The 12,746-nt window shown below is 48.5% G+C and overlaps 1 protein-coding gene across 4 annotated transcripts; it reads left to right on the top strand.

The window, feature by feature from the left end:
• The first annotated feature begins 1,421 nt into the window (after nt 1-1,421).
• Nucleotides 1,422-12,576, top strand: ranbp9 (RAN binding protein 9). 4 transcript variants are annotated; one of them, XM_040171591.2, is made up of 15 exons: nt 1,422-1,748; nt 2,050-2,268; nt 4,273-4,384; nt 4,939-4,991; nt 5,702-5,869; nt 6,126-6,148; nt 7,334-7,518; nt 8,348-8,460; nt 8,926-9,034; nt 9,185-9,339; nt 9,444-9,597; nt 9,714-9,832; nt 9,909-10,060; nt 10,192-10,303; nt 10,842-12,576. In XM_040171591.2, the coding sequence occupies exons 2-15, from the start codon at nt 2,052-2,054 to the stop codon at nt 10,970-10,972; spliced, it is 1,803 nt and encodes a 600-aa protein (XP_040027525.1). In that variant the 5' UTR covers nt 1,422-1,748; nt 2,050-2,051; the 3' UTR covers nt 10,973-12,576. The 4 variants fall into 4 exon arrangements, with proteins under 4 accessions (XP_040027525.1, XP_040027524.1, XP_040027526.1 ...); XM_040171590.2 differs by having other exon boundaries at nt 1,438-1,748; nt 1,997-2,268; XM_040171592.2 differs by lacking the exon at nt 2,050-2,268 and having other exon boundaries at nt 1,613-1,748.
• Nucleotides 12,577-12,746: the final 170 nt, after the last annotated feature.

The following is a 12,746-nucleotide window of genomic DNA, read 5'->3' as shown; positions in this document are numbered from 1 at the left end:
AAACTGGTCTTGTTATATGTTTTTTTATATATGTGAATCTTAAACTGGAAAGCAGCTAGTGGCAGTCAAATAAATGTGGTGGAATAAAAAGTTAATACAAAATGAAATACTCATAGTAACGTAAAAACATACACTTCCCTTTCAGGACTTTCCTTTAGACTGCACTGAAATCTTCCGTTTAACCAGATGTTTTAAGCACTTCTTCCATTGTACCAGATGTTTAAAGCACTTCTTCCATTGTACCAGATGTTTAAAGCACTTCTTCCATTGTACCAGATGTTTAGAGCACTTCTTCCATTGTACCAGATGTTTAAAGCACTTCTTCCATTGTACCAGATGTTTAAAGCACTTCTTCCATTGTACCACATGTTTGAAGCACTTCTTCCATTGTACCAGATGTTTAAAGCACTTCTTCCATTGTACCAGATGTTTAGAGCACTTCTTCCATTGTACCAGATGTTTAAAGCACTTCTTCCATTGTACCAATGTTTAGAGCACTTCTTCCATTGTACCACATGTTTGAAGCACTTCTTCCATTGTACCAATGTTTAGAGCACTTCTTCCATTGCCGCCATGTTAAACTAGTTCTAGCAGGATGTAAAACAAACAGTGGGGATCTTTTCCCCCGGACAGTTTGTCCTCGTACGGCTGGTGATAAACAGCAATCTGAGCAAGTGCCTCCCTACAGGGACCGTAGCTTCATTTCAGATTCCTCCACCGTGATGCAATGCACATTCCCACGTGTCCAGTGACCGAGCACAGCCTTCCTTCGGCCTAACATGATCCAAAAAAAACACCACGACACCAAGCTGATGTTTGTATTTGAGTTCATTCATTAAATGAGGCAACCACGCCGCGAGGCTCAACTGGACCTTAGAACCTCCAGGGTCCAGAGACGCTGAAGGAGAACGTGTTCATGAGCATAACTGTTGCCTCCTCCTGGCTCCCAACATGGAGATCGCTTGAGAAGGAACTAAGCTAATAGTGGTAGGCTAGGTGTATTTTAACAGTGAGAAACAGAATATCAAAAAGGGTTAGGGTTAGAAAACTGCATTTTATAACATTTATGACTTTATTTGCATTTGATGCAGAAAATAAGTAATATATATATATATATATATATATATATATATATATATATATATATATAGATACATAGATATAGACACTTCTTTTAGCTTAAACCTGCTCTTATACTTTTCAGTTTTAGACATGATGAAGCTGTTGTTCAGTGCACTGAGGTGCAAAAACAAAATAAACATAAATGTATCCACACTCAAAACTACGACCACAAACTGACCTTCTGCTGGCAACGACTAAAATAAAGTCGACATCCATCGAAACTAAACCTGCACCGGACCCACTAAAAATGAGTCGACCCCAAATGTCCCAAATAGCAGGACAAACACACACGTCAAAGCACACTGTGCAACACGTGTAGCGCACGTTACTTCTGCAATGAACGTGTAACCGGTTTGCCGCGTCCCTCCTGCTGTAAAATGTCACATCGTCCGCTCGGCTGCGCGTGTTGTGTCCTCGTGACACGCTCCCGCAGGAAGGAGCGAGCGGCCGCCTCAGCCAATCAGATCGGCGGATAACGCTCCGACAACAAACAAAAGATCGCGGCTAGCTGAGCTCATTATGCTTCACCCGATCCGTCTGCGCTAACGTCACTACTTACTTTGCTCGCATCGACGACTTACCGGCCTGCCCTTTTTTAACGGGTTTCTCCGTGTCCTGCGTGGCAGGTGGGTCCTCCTCTGAACGTGTCTATTCGTGACTTTGCGTCGGCGAATGTCAACTTGAACCCGATCGCGTTTGCCTTTTCGCTCGCTCAAGCTAAGCGCGTTAGCCAGGTTAGCTCCTCGGCTAACCAGCTCTGGCTGCCTCGCTACGTACAGCGAAGCCCGCTAGCTTAGCCCGCTAGCTGTCTTTGCTAACCCACCCATTTTTTTCCTTCTATTTAAAAAAAAAAACTTGACACTGACGGAAACAGGTGTCTCTGGCTTGTTGCTAACAAGCCAATTCTTCCCCAAACTCGCGTCGTAGCCATGTCCGGACAGTCGTCGGGCTGCGGGTTCCTGATGTCGGTTGTCGTCCACGGAGACTCCGCTCTGAACGAACAGGAAAAGGAGCTCAACCAGCGGCTCCGACGGCTCTACCCGGCCGTTAACGAAACCGAGACCCCGCTCCCGAGATCCTGGAGCCCGAAGGACAAGTTCAGCTATATTGGGCTGTCTCAGAACAACCTCCGCGTCCACTACAAAGGTAGGACACCGAGAGTCATCGCCGCTTCGAGTTGCTCAGGGGGGGGGGGTGACGCCAACTTGGCTAACGTTAGCCTAGCTTTTTGACGGTTGGCGGATCAAAGCCAGCTGCAGTTGTGGCTAGTGTTAGCACAGCTTCCCCGATCAGAGCTAGCAGCCGTTGTGGCTGGTGTTAGCTTAGCCTAGCGGATCCGTTGCGGCTAAAAACAAAGTAGGCTAGGCGAGTGGCTTCATCAACAACAAGGCAGAGGACATCTTGCAAACCCCGACCAGCTGGCGAGGTATCCACAGGCAAAACTAAAATTGACCTGTTAGCCCCCCTGCCCCAGCTAACTGATGTCGGCAACATGGAGCTTCCGCATTATTTACTATAAATATAACCCATTTGACGTTGAACCATCCGTTAACAAAAGTAAATGTCAGGCTGTTTAGTCCCGATGTGAGTCACACAATCGCACCGTTGTGTGTTAGCTACACCGCGCTGTTGGTAGGCTAATGTAGCATTACTGGGGGTCTAAATGACAGGAAATACACCGTGTCGAGTGTCACCAGCGGCTCAAGTCATTCAGAATAATTGATCCAGTGACTGATTGACAGGTACAGGTAGTGTGACGTGGAGGGTTTTTCATGTAAAGTGACATTCAGGGCGTTCGGCAAAGCTATTCGGAGTTGTTTTTTCTGTGTGTCGGCCTACAAGAGGAGGTGCAGCTGAGCTTCCAGGGTGTGTTCTACTGTTCTGGGTCTGACCAGGCCCTCCACGCACACTCCTTCAGCCAGAATGTTCTGTCTCCATGCAGCACGCACTCACCTGGACGTCTCACTGCAGGTGTGCAGGAGCTTCAGCAGCTTTCAGCATTCCAACACTGACAACTTCTTTTCTTGGCATTTTGTTCTTTCATTAACCACGTCAATATTAGGCCTTATAGCATCAAAGATCATTTGCGTGTTCATAGTTTCCCCAGCAGGGTTGAGCCGGAGATGGAAGGTCATCTGTGTGCTGCGGCAATTGTGGAAGGAATTCTATCAATATGGATTAAAGTTGGTGTTGTTAGTCTTGGAGTCATCTATTGTTATTTATATTAAACGGTAAACACCATGACTTATTTTTACAAATATATTGTGGATTAATCATCAGCATTTTGGGTTTCATCAGACAAGCCAAACTAAAGATGTGATTGGCTCATTTCTAGGTTTCCTCGAGTCAAATATTCAGTTGGTTTGACACGATCAAAGTAATGATGTTAAATTGGGCTCTTGGTTAACGATGTTTCACAATGTTCCGATTGTGGTCCGGGTAGAACCAAAGCAAATCCATTTGTATCTAAATAATAACAAACTCATCTGGTTTCTACAGGAACATTTGGATAAATTACACAGCTGTTTCCTGGATTCCTGTTTTTTTTTCCCCAACTGGCTTGTTTTGCACAGAGAAAGTGACCAATGTAGCTGACGTTTAGTAATATATTATATCAGTGGTACACGTTGAATTACCACAACAGCAGGCGTTGTCACATTGTAATAACTTCATATCTGACCCCTAATGACACTGCAATGAAGCAGCTTGAGCTAACGATAGCTTTAGAGGCTAACGGGACGAGCGGCTCCAGATTCAGAGCGTTAATGCGCTAATGTTTGCATTTATCAACACGCAAAATATTATACACAAGTTTTTAGATGGCGTCTCTGCTCATTAGGTTTTCTTCAGTGGGGTAAATGACTCCTTTTTATGGTCAACGTTCCAGAACACACAATAACACAGAACCAGTGACCAACATGAGGAACCTTTTTGCTTTCCATTGAAAGATGCAGAGAAGTTTTTCCCTCGGCTCCTGCAGGTCTTTGTTTCTGAAAAGGTCGAGGGTTTAGTCCTCAAAGCTATTCGTCCTGAAGCTCCACATGCATTCCTTCACTGTGCGTTGATTTAAAGTGAATAAAAATGGCTCCATGCGCCACCGTCACCCCGTTGTCTTCATGTGTCTTTAAAAAAACGTTACCTTCCCCAAAGGTCACGGCAAAACCCCAAAAGATGCGGCGTCTGTTCGGGCCACCCACCCCATCCCGGCTGCCTGCGGCGTCTATTACTTCGAGGTGAAGATCATCAGCAAAGGCCGAGACGGGTAAGGACGCCAGCGTTTGATTACGTCATCGAGACGCGTCCTTTGAGTCTCTCATTGGGGCTCTTTGTTATTGGAGAAATGACCCCACATCAGCATATTTTAACGTACTGTCCAGTAGTTGTTGGTTATTCTGTCTCCCACAGCAGATTCAAATTCCACATTTGAGATTATCGGATGTTTTTGTAGCACGCTGCCACGTTGTGACGTTGTCTAAATCTAATTTACACGCCAGTGGCTTCCTGTTCAGCGACTAGGTTTTTAATTTTTTAAATACATGTCAGAGTGCGTAACGCAGAGCGACCTGACCAATTGACCCTCCTCAACCCCAGATGTCTGGATACTTTTTAATCGTTATAATAAATTCCCCCATTTAATCTGTCACGGGGGCGTTTGTGTAGCGGGTCCAACGTGGGAGTCAAACAGTTTTAATTTAATCTTTAAACATTACAACACCACAGGCTGTTGATGTGGCTGCAGACAGTTATGGACCATATTCATTTATTAGGGTACTTTTTCTCTTCATGTGGAGTTAAACTCAACCCTCTTGTGCACAGGTACATGGGCATCGGCCTCTCTGCTCAGGGCGTGAACATGAACAGACTCCCCGGTAAGACGTCACTCTGCATGGTTTGTTTTGTTCCCTCTCGGAGGCACCGAGAAGAACCGTCTGTTTACTGCTGAATACTGAAGTTGTGTTACCGTGGGAGACGCTGCTACAGGATGCAAGATGTCTACACATAAGCGATGTACAGAGTTAAGCACCGTCCGGTCAGGCGCTGAGGCGGAGTTTCAAAGGTGGAAAAACCTTCTGAGTGTGTGTGTGTGTGTGTGTGTGTGTGTGTGTGTGTGTGTGTGTGTGTGTGTGTGTGTGTGTGTGTGTGTGTGTGTGTGTGTGTGTGTGTGTGTGTGTGTGTGTGTGTGTGTCAGCGTATTAAACGGAAATGCTTGAGTGACGTCTGGATTAGTGGTTGACCTACATGGGTGTCTAATAGTGGCTGGCAATATTCACACAGCGAATTCTTAGAAAACATATGTGTTTATATATACATTTAACATATCAAAATTCTTAATCCGGCTTTCTTCCACAGTTGTTGTCGGAGGCGTCTGTCATTGCCTCAAAATAGCATAAATAATGCGCTCGATGCTGGTTGGCTGCCTGTTAGTATATTGTGGAAAACAATTGATGGACTAAAACAGACACACACTAATGTGGTATAATGTGGATTACCCATTCATCTTCATCAATATGTGGGGGCTGGTAGTAGTGTTGTGGTTATTAATGTGTGAGTATTGAGACTGACGCCTCACGTCTCTCAGGTTGGGACAAGCACTCGTATGGTTACCACGGAGACGACGGTCACTCCTTCTGCTCGTCCGGCACCGGGCAGCCCTACGGACCCACGTTCACCACGGGCGACGTGATCGGCTGCTGCGTCAACCTCATCAACAACACCTGCTTCTACACCAAGAACGGCCACAGCCTGGGTGAGCGCTTTGTTTCTTCACGACATGTGCAATGCAGCTGGAGGTTTTAAGCATATTTCATATTATTAAGCATATTCCACGCATAATGAAGATCCTGACTCTTACCTGCTACATTTACACCTGAACGTTGGATTGAATTCATTCTAACGACTGTGTGCTGCTCAGACTCCATCTTTCTTTGTCTGCGTAAAGAAACCGGGTTCTCCTGACGTGTGTGTGTGTGTTTAATGCTGACTTGTTCTCTCTTCCTCTGCAGGCATCGCCTTCACAGACCTCCCCGTAAGTACCCTCGTTTTGTCCTCTCCTGTCTGCTGAATGACTGCTGGGCTCGTTTCACACTTGTGAGTGAGTGACACCTTCCTGCTCCTCCATCAGGCGGTGACTCCAGTGTTTGTTAAAACTGCACAAGTCACAAGTTTAATTAGTACTGAGGCGCCTCTTTGCCGGCCCCGGGGGTCCCAACAGAACAACGGTTGTGCTGCTCCGTGCCGTCGGGTCTCGCTCCTGTGCTTCTTTATGTGAAGCCCCCCCCCACACGCACAAAATTCATCTATATATGCCTGCAGGCATGAGCCATATTGACGTGAGGAGACTTGGGCTCATTTATTCCTTCCTGCTTGATGAATACGAAGGCGCGGACTGTTGGTTGGTCATTTCTTTTCTACTGGGGGAAGAAAATAAGCGTCTTACCCACAACAATAATCCATTGAGCAGCAGAACATTCGTGTTCCTCCACGGCCGTGCAGCCAAGTGCGTCACCCCGCACTGCTGACCTGTGTGCGCATTGGAGCGCGACACAGATCACTCTCACACACACACACACACACATCTTTTGTAGTAGTGTTCTTGTGGAGCCTTTAGTTGACTGGATTTACTCCCTAAACCTCCCACCAGCATCGAGCTTCTCCTTGTTGGAGGAAATGATATCTCGTATTACTAGAGAGACCACGTCTGTGTGACTGTTGATGGAGCAGCTCCAACGTTAGCTTAGCTTAGCAGCGGTCGATCCAAACGGCATTCAGAAAACAGGCTTGTTGTCCCACAGAGAGAACTAACAGAATGAATTCCGACATTGCGATGAGCTAAATCTTTAAAATAATTTTGTAGTTATTTCTGCACCGCCTCTCTTTAGTCTGTTCACACATTAAATCACAACAGAACCGCAATAAACCATCTGACGCGACGTGGGTTCGGGTTCCATCTCGCGCTTCTCCAACATGCACAAAGTGTGGTTTGTTCTTCCACGGTCGGTTTGAGTTGATACGTCTCCGTGGAGATGCGGCCCCGGAGGGCCCAGGACTTTGCGGCTTGGGAGTTCCACCAAACAAGAGATTGGAGAAAATGTCCATAATGCCTGGGACATCGGTTGCGTTTGTTGAGCCGCTCGATAGATGAGCAAGGGTTAATATCTGCAATAAATGTGATCTAATCCTAATCCTGACCCCCAATCTCCCCCCGCTGCAGCCCAACTTGTACCCGACCGTCGGCCTTCAGACTCCAGGCGAGGTGGTTGACGCCAACTTCGGCCAGCACCCCTTCGTGTTCGACATCGAGGACTACATGCGCGAGTGGAGGACGAAGATCCAGGCCCAGATCGACCGCTGCCCCATCGGGGAGCGGGAGGGCGAGTGGCAGTCCATGATCCAGAAGTGAGTGAGCCGTATTAGACAAAAGCTTAAAACATTTTACTTTGATCTGTAGAATTTTAACTCTCTGTCGCAGATGCTTTGGGTTTCCATGGCTACTGGTGCCGTTGATGTTATATCAGCTGACTGTTTGGCACGATTACAAAAATTGATTTCATTGGTAGAAAGTTACCCACGACCACGTCTCCCTCTGGAAGTAAAAAGTACTGATAGCAGCTCTGGACCACATCATAATCATCATTCCTCTAGTAAGAACTAGAATGCCGCCAGCTCGCCTCAAGATTTATTTATTTTTCTTTCCTTGAATGGAGCCTGAAACCAGGTTGTTAAAGACCGACCTTCGGCTCATTACGAGCTAACTGGAGGGTTTGGATTTACTAAGTCCGCTGCTGGAGTTCAACCCTTCCAATGCTGATGAGGGACGAGTAAGTACTGGACACCGTATGCGACAGGAAGTGACTGACAGGATGAAAGCCCCAGATGGACCCGCCTCCCCGTCGCAGAGCAGCAGCCGGGATCAGGAAGTGGAAGCTGGCCGCTCGGTGTCTCTGCACTACGAGCTCTGATGGGATTAACGCTGATTATTTGTCCCCAATGGATTTAATCTCCATTTCATTTGGGATTGGGGCTGCGTGGCAGAGGGATACTTTTTGAAAAATGTATTTTTAACCAGGAAAGTCGTCTTACTGCGTGGGGAGGGAAGCGGACGCTGCGCTGGTGTCAGACAGGGGGTAAGAGGGACACCCGGCGAGCAGAAGCTCTCTGTCGGGTGTTCTGGTCTGACGGTTCCTCCTCCATCGACTGAGAGACTTTCTTTGTTGTGTCCCGTCAGGATGGTGGCGTCCTACCTGGTGCACCACAGCTACTGTGCCACGGCGGAAGCATTCGCCAAATCCACAGACCAGGCCGTGCACGAGGAGCTGGCCTCCATCAAAAACCGACAGAGTGAGTCTGGTGGTCCTGTGTCAAGTAACGCTGCTCATCAGCCCACAAATAGGAAGCAGAAGGGCTGCAGGCAGTATTTTACATAGATGATGTCCCCACAATAAGGACGTGGGTGGGTTTTCTAGTGTGTTACGCAGCAAAGATTTCCAGTAATGTTTGTCACAAATCGTCCCACTCGCTAACGTGAGGCTCTTGTGAGTAGTTTGGGGCAAAGTGACCAAATGAAGTCCACAGATCGGCACAAAGCTCCTTCATTTCTTTCACGATGTTTGGAGGTTGATCAGCCGTCACTTTTATGGCTGGAAGCTTCGAATCCGTGAGGTTGTGAATTATTACTAAAATATGAAGGTTCTAACCGCGTTCGCAATCTGAAGTCCGTCTTTTGGTACCAGGACATCAGACGGCCAGCGTCCCCGGGGGAAAGGCGGGATGACCTTTGACCTCCTGTAATCATGTTGTTTGCAGAGATCCAGAAGCTGGTGTTGTCGGGTAGAATGGGCGAGGCCATCGAGACCACCCAGCAGCTCTACCCCAACCTCCTGGAGAGGAACCCAGACCTGCTCTTCATGCTCAAGTAACACCGAGGCGCCACTTCACTGCCGTCATTCCTCATTTGTTTGAACCAAGTCACATATTTAATAACAGCAAGTCTCCCCTTACGTACTGTAAACAATGTGTAGCAGGGAAATCCTTTAACCAACGATTGCGTTCCATCGGGCTGCAGGGTGAGACAGTTCATCGAGATGGTGAACGGGACGGACAGCGAGGTGAGGTGTCTGGGAGGTCGCAGCCCAAAGTCTCAGGACAGTTACCCCGGCTCCCCCCGGCCCTTCAGCAGCCCCAGCCACAAAGCCAGCAGCTCCCAGCCTCACCCCCCAGGTAGAGTCGCACCTGAGAACAGATTCATTTCACTGCGCGTTACGCAAGATGTGCCGAGTGGCTTCTTTCTTCATTGACGTTCTCTCCCGTCTGTTTGTTCGTAGGGTTTGACAGTAATTGCTGTAATGGTGTGACGTCTAATAAGAGCCACAGCTCCTCCCCTCACAGTCACAAGCCCTGCCCCCCAACATCCGGCTCCGCCCCGCCGGCGTCTGACGTCAGCCTCAACGGGAGCCACAGTCAACAGCCCATAACCAGGTACCGGGAGAAACCATATTTAGCCCCAGATTAAGTGAAGGGGAACTTCCTGTGACCCGCCTCACCCACTAACCTTCCCTCCCCTTCCTCCTCCCCCCCATGTCCCGCCTCGGTAGCGACGTGGATATGGAGGTCGACCACTTCACCAACGGAGTCACGGAGTCGTCCTCCAACGGCTTCCTCAACGGCAGTTCCAAACACGCCGCCGAGCCCGAGGACTGCGACGCCGACATGGGTGAGTAGACCTTCAACTGTTTTGTACTCCCGTCCAAATACCTGTGCTGTGAACGTCCCGTCGCCTCCTTCTGCAGAGGTCGAGTCCACTCAGTCCAAGAGGCAGCTGTGCGGCGGCAGCCAGGCGGCCATCGAGAGGATGATCCATTTCGGCAGGGAGCTCCAGAGCATGAGCGAACACCTCCGCCGCGAGTGTGGCAAGAACTCTGCTAACAAGAAGATGCTGAAGGTAACGCGCAGATCGCCACGGCAACGAGAGACCTCGCGTCCCCTCGCTGCGACAAGTGCGCTACGTAGTGGCAGTATAAATACCCGGAGGAGACGGTGAGGTCATCGCTCGTCGTTTGTGTCTCCTCTCAGGACGCCTTCAGCCTGCTGGCCTACTCGGACCCCTGGAGCAGCCCGGTGGGCTACCAGCTGGACGCCATTCAAAGGGAGCCCGTCTGCTCCACTCTCAACAGTGCAATATTAGGTGGGTGAAACAGCCGCGCTTCCACCGGCTACTTTGTAATCCCGGGAACCCTCTTTGGATAACGGAGCGGTTCCTCCGGGGTTGCTGTTGTCCACGTCTCCATGGCGCCCAAAAGACCGGCGAAGATTAGTGAAGTTAGTGGGACAGTGAGAGCTGCTGGAGGTCGCAGACAACTAAGTGTAACACAATATAAATCATTTAGTAATACATCAAATATACTTGTATACCGACGTTGATGGGAGGTGATGCCAACACCATCCTCAAAGTAACCAAAACAAAGTCATTTTCAGTCGCTACGAATAGTTGACGAGCTGAAGTACCGGCGCCACCCACAAGACCCTCAAGTAAAAACTCCTCTAAAGGTCTAAAGTGGTTTATGTTTAAATTGGACAACGAGACGTGAAGGAGGGAGGAGTCTTCAGACGCTCATTTTAGCTCATTTGGTTAATTATTTTTATATATTTTGAACATTGTCCTTTTTATTACTGGACAATATTTAAGCCCATTTCTTCATGCACTCTTCCTTTTTTCTCCCCAGAGACCCACAACCTGCCCAAGCAGCCCCCCCTGGCCCAGGCCGTGGGTCAGGCCGCCCAGTGCCTCGCCATCATGGCTCGAACTGGCAGCGGCTCCTGCGCCTTCGCCTCCGTGGACGATTACCTGCACTAACCCGGTGTGTGTGTCCACACCTTCTCAGGACCTGTCCAGAAATGCGTCTCCTTCCACCTCCTCCAGCCGTGTGCCCCCGTCCTCTGAAGGGGCCACAACAGGAAGTAGATTGTTGGACCAGCTCACGCGCTGAGGATCACGACTCACTTCTGGGCAGATCTTTAGATTGAAATGAACACACGCCACATGATTAAAAAAAAAATGAATACGATGCAGACACAAACCCACCATTCGTCCTCAAAATACGCCCCCAGCGTGGTTTGCCTCGCAGCCTGTGCCCCCCCCCCCCCCCTCCCCTCCCCAAAGCACCTCCTGCCCTGCGAGGCCGGCATCTGCATCATTGCGACTGGCAAGAGTCGCCTTCTTGAAACTACTCCGGCTGGTGTGGACCCGGATACCCCCCCCCACCCCCCACAGCGCATACCTGGGGGCACCGAACCGGAAAGGGGCAAACTGACAGAAAAAGATTCTGGCTAAATATAAATGGAAAAACCGACCGCCCTGTAAACAAAACCTGCACCTACACTCCCCCCCCCCCCCCCCCCCCCCCACATCCTCACCCACCCTCACGCCTCCGTTAGGGACCCCCCACCCTCTCACTTCAGGACTGGGGCAGAGGTCTGCGTGTGGACTCGGGACTTTGGGGAAGCTGATAAGAATCTGCTTCTGTTTTAACCGTTTCCATGGTTACCTGGCGCTTATTGTTTGTTGTTCCAGGTTTTCAGACACGGTGCTGACGACTATTATTATTATTATTATTATCATCATATTATTGTTCCTTACATTTACAGTATATTTGTTGAGCACCAGCAAGAGCAAGTTCTTATTCTAATAAAGGTCCCGATCCCACCGTGTGTACATGTTAACGTTTATATAGGAATTTAACAAAGGTTCTATCGATAGAGTGATATTTAGATATCAAAGGAAAACAAATTGTTCAAAAAAAAAGAAAACCACACTGAATCCTTTAAAGCTTTTGACACCAGTGAGTCGTGATTCCCTCCCCACCGCCAACCGTGTTACTCAACCCATAAAATGGTCTTCTTCTCTTTGGGACGAGTGCGTCTCCTGTCGTTAACCCCGTTAGCTGTGAGCAGCAGATGAGCTCTTTTTAAAGCCGTTAAGTGGAAAGAATCGAACCCGGTGGCTCCGTCGCCGTCTCCCTGGTAGCATTTAGTCTAGTGTTTCGTTTCAGAGGTTTGTTTTGTACGGAGGGGCTCCGGCTACCCAGCATGCCGCAGGAGGCGGCGTGTCACGGGTCGCCCTTGGTCCTCTGACAAGATTTCAGTATTGTCACCCGCACTGTTACCAACGAAAAGAACCAAATACTTTGAGAACTGTCCCTCAACACGTCAACACACTGCTGTACCTTTTGTTTGGTGGTTTCTTTAATCAGACTTGTTTTCTGGGGGTGGGGGGGTCGTCCCGCTGAAGCCTGTGCATGCCGTAGTAAAGTGGTGGTAAGATCAAGTTTAGATGTTTCTTTCTGTTCCTCCTTTCAGCCGGCTCAGTGTAAAAGGAAAGACGTCAAACAGCGAGTTGTCCATTTGCAGAAGAAAAAGTGCAATTTGTGTGAAGATTTTTATTAAAAAATGATAAAACGATGTCTGTCTAGATGCTGAATGGAGCTTGTGTTCATGTTTCAGCTTAATCCTGTAAGCCATTTATTTCTATTTGTCGCATACAAAAGTTTCTGGCCTTAATCAGCAATTAACTTGACAGTTAACCAACACGTCAAACCATCGGTGAGGCGCCAACTTGCAGATAAGAATGT

The sequence above is a fragment of the Gasterosteus aculeatus genome, chromosome 3 (genome assembly GCF_964276395.1).
Source record: "Gasterosteus aculeatus chromosome 3, fGasAcu3.hap1.1, whole genome shotgun sequence".
NCBI classification, from domain to species: Eukaryota; Metazoa; Chordata; class Actinopteri; order Perciformes; family Gasterosteidae; genus Gasterosteus; species Gasterosteus aculeatus.
This window is presented reverse-complemented; position numbering and strand designations above follow the sequence as displayed.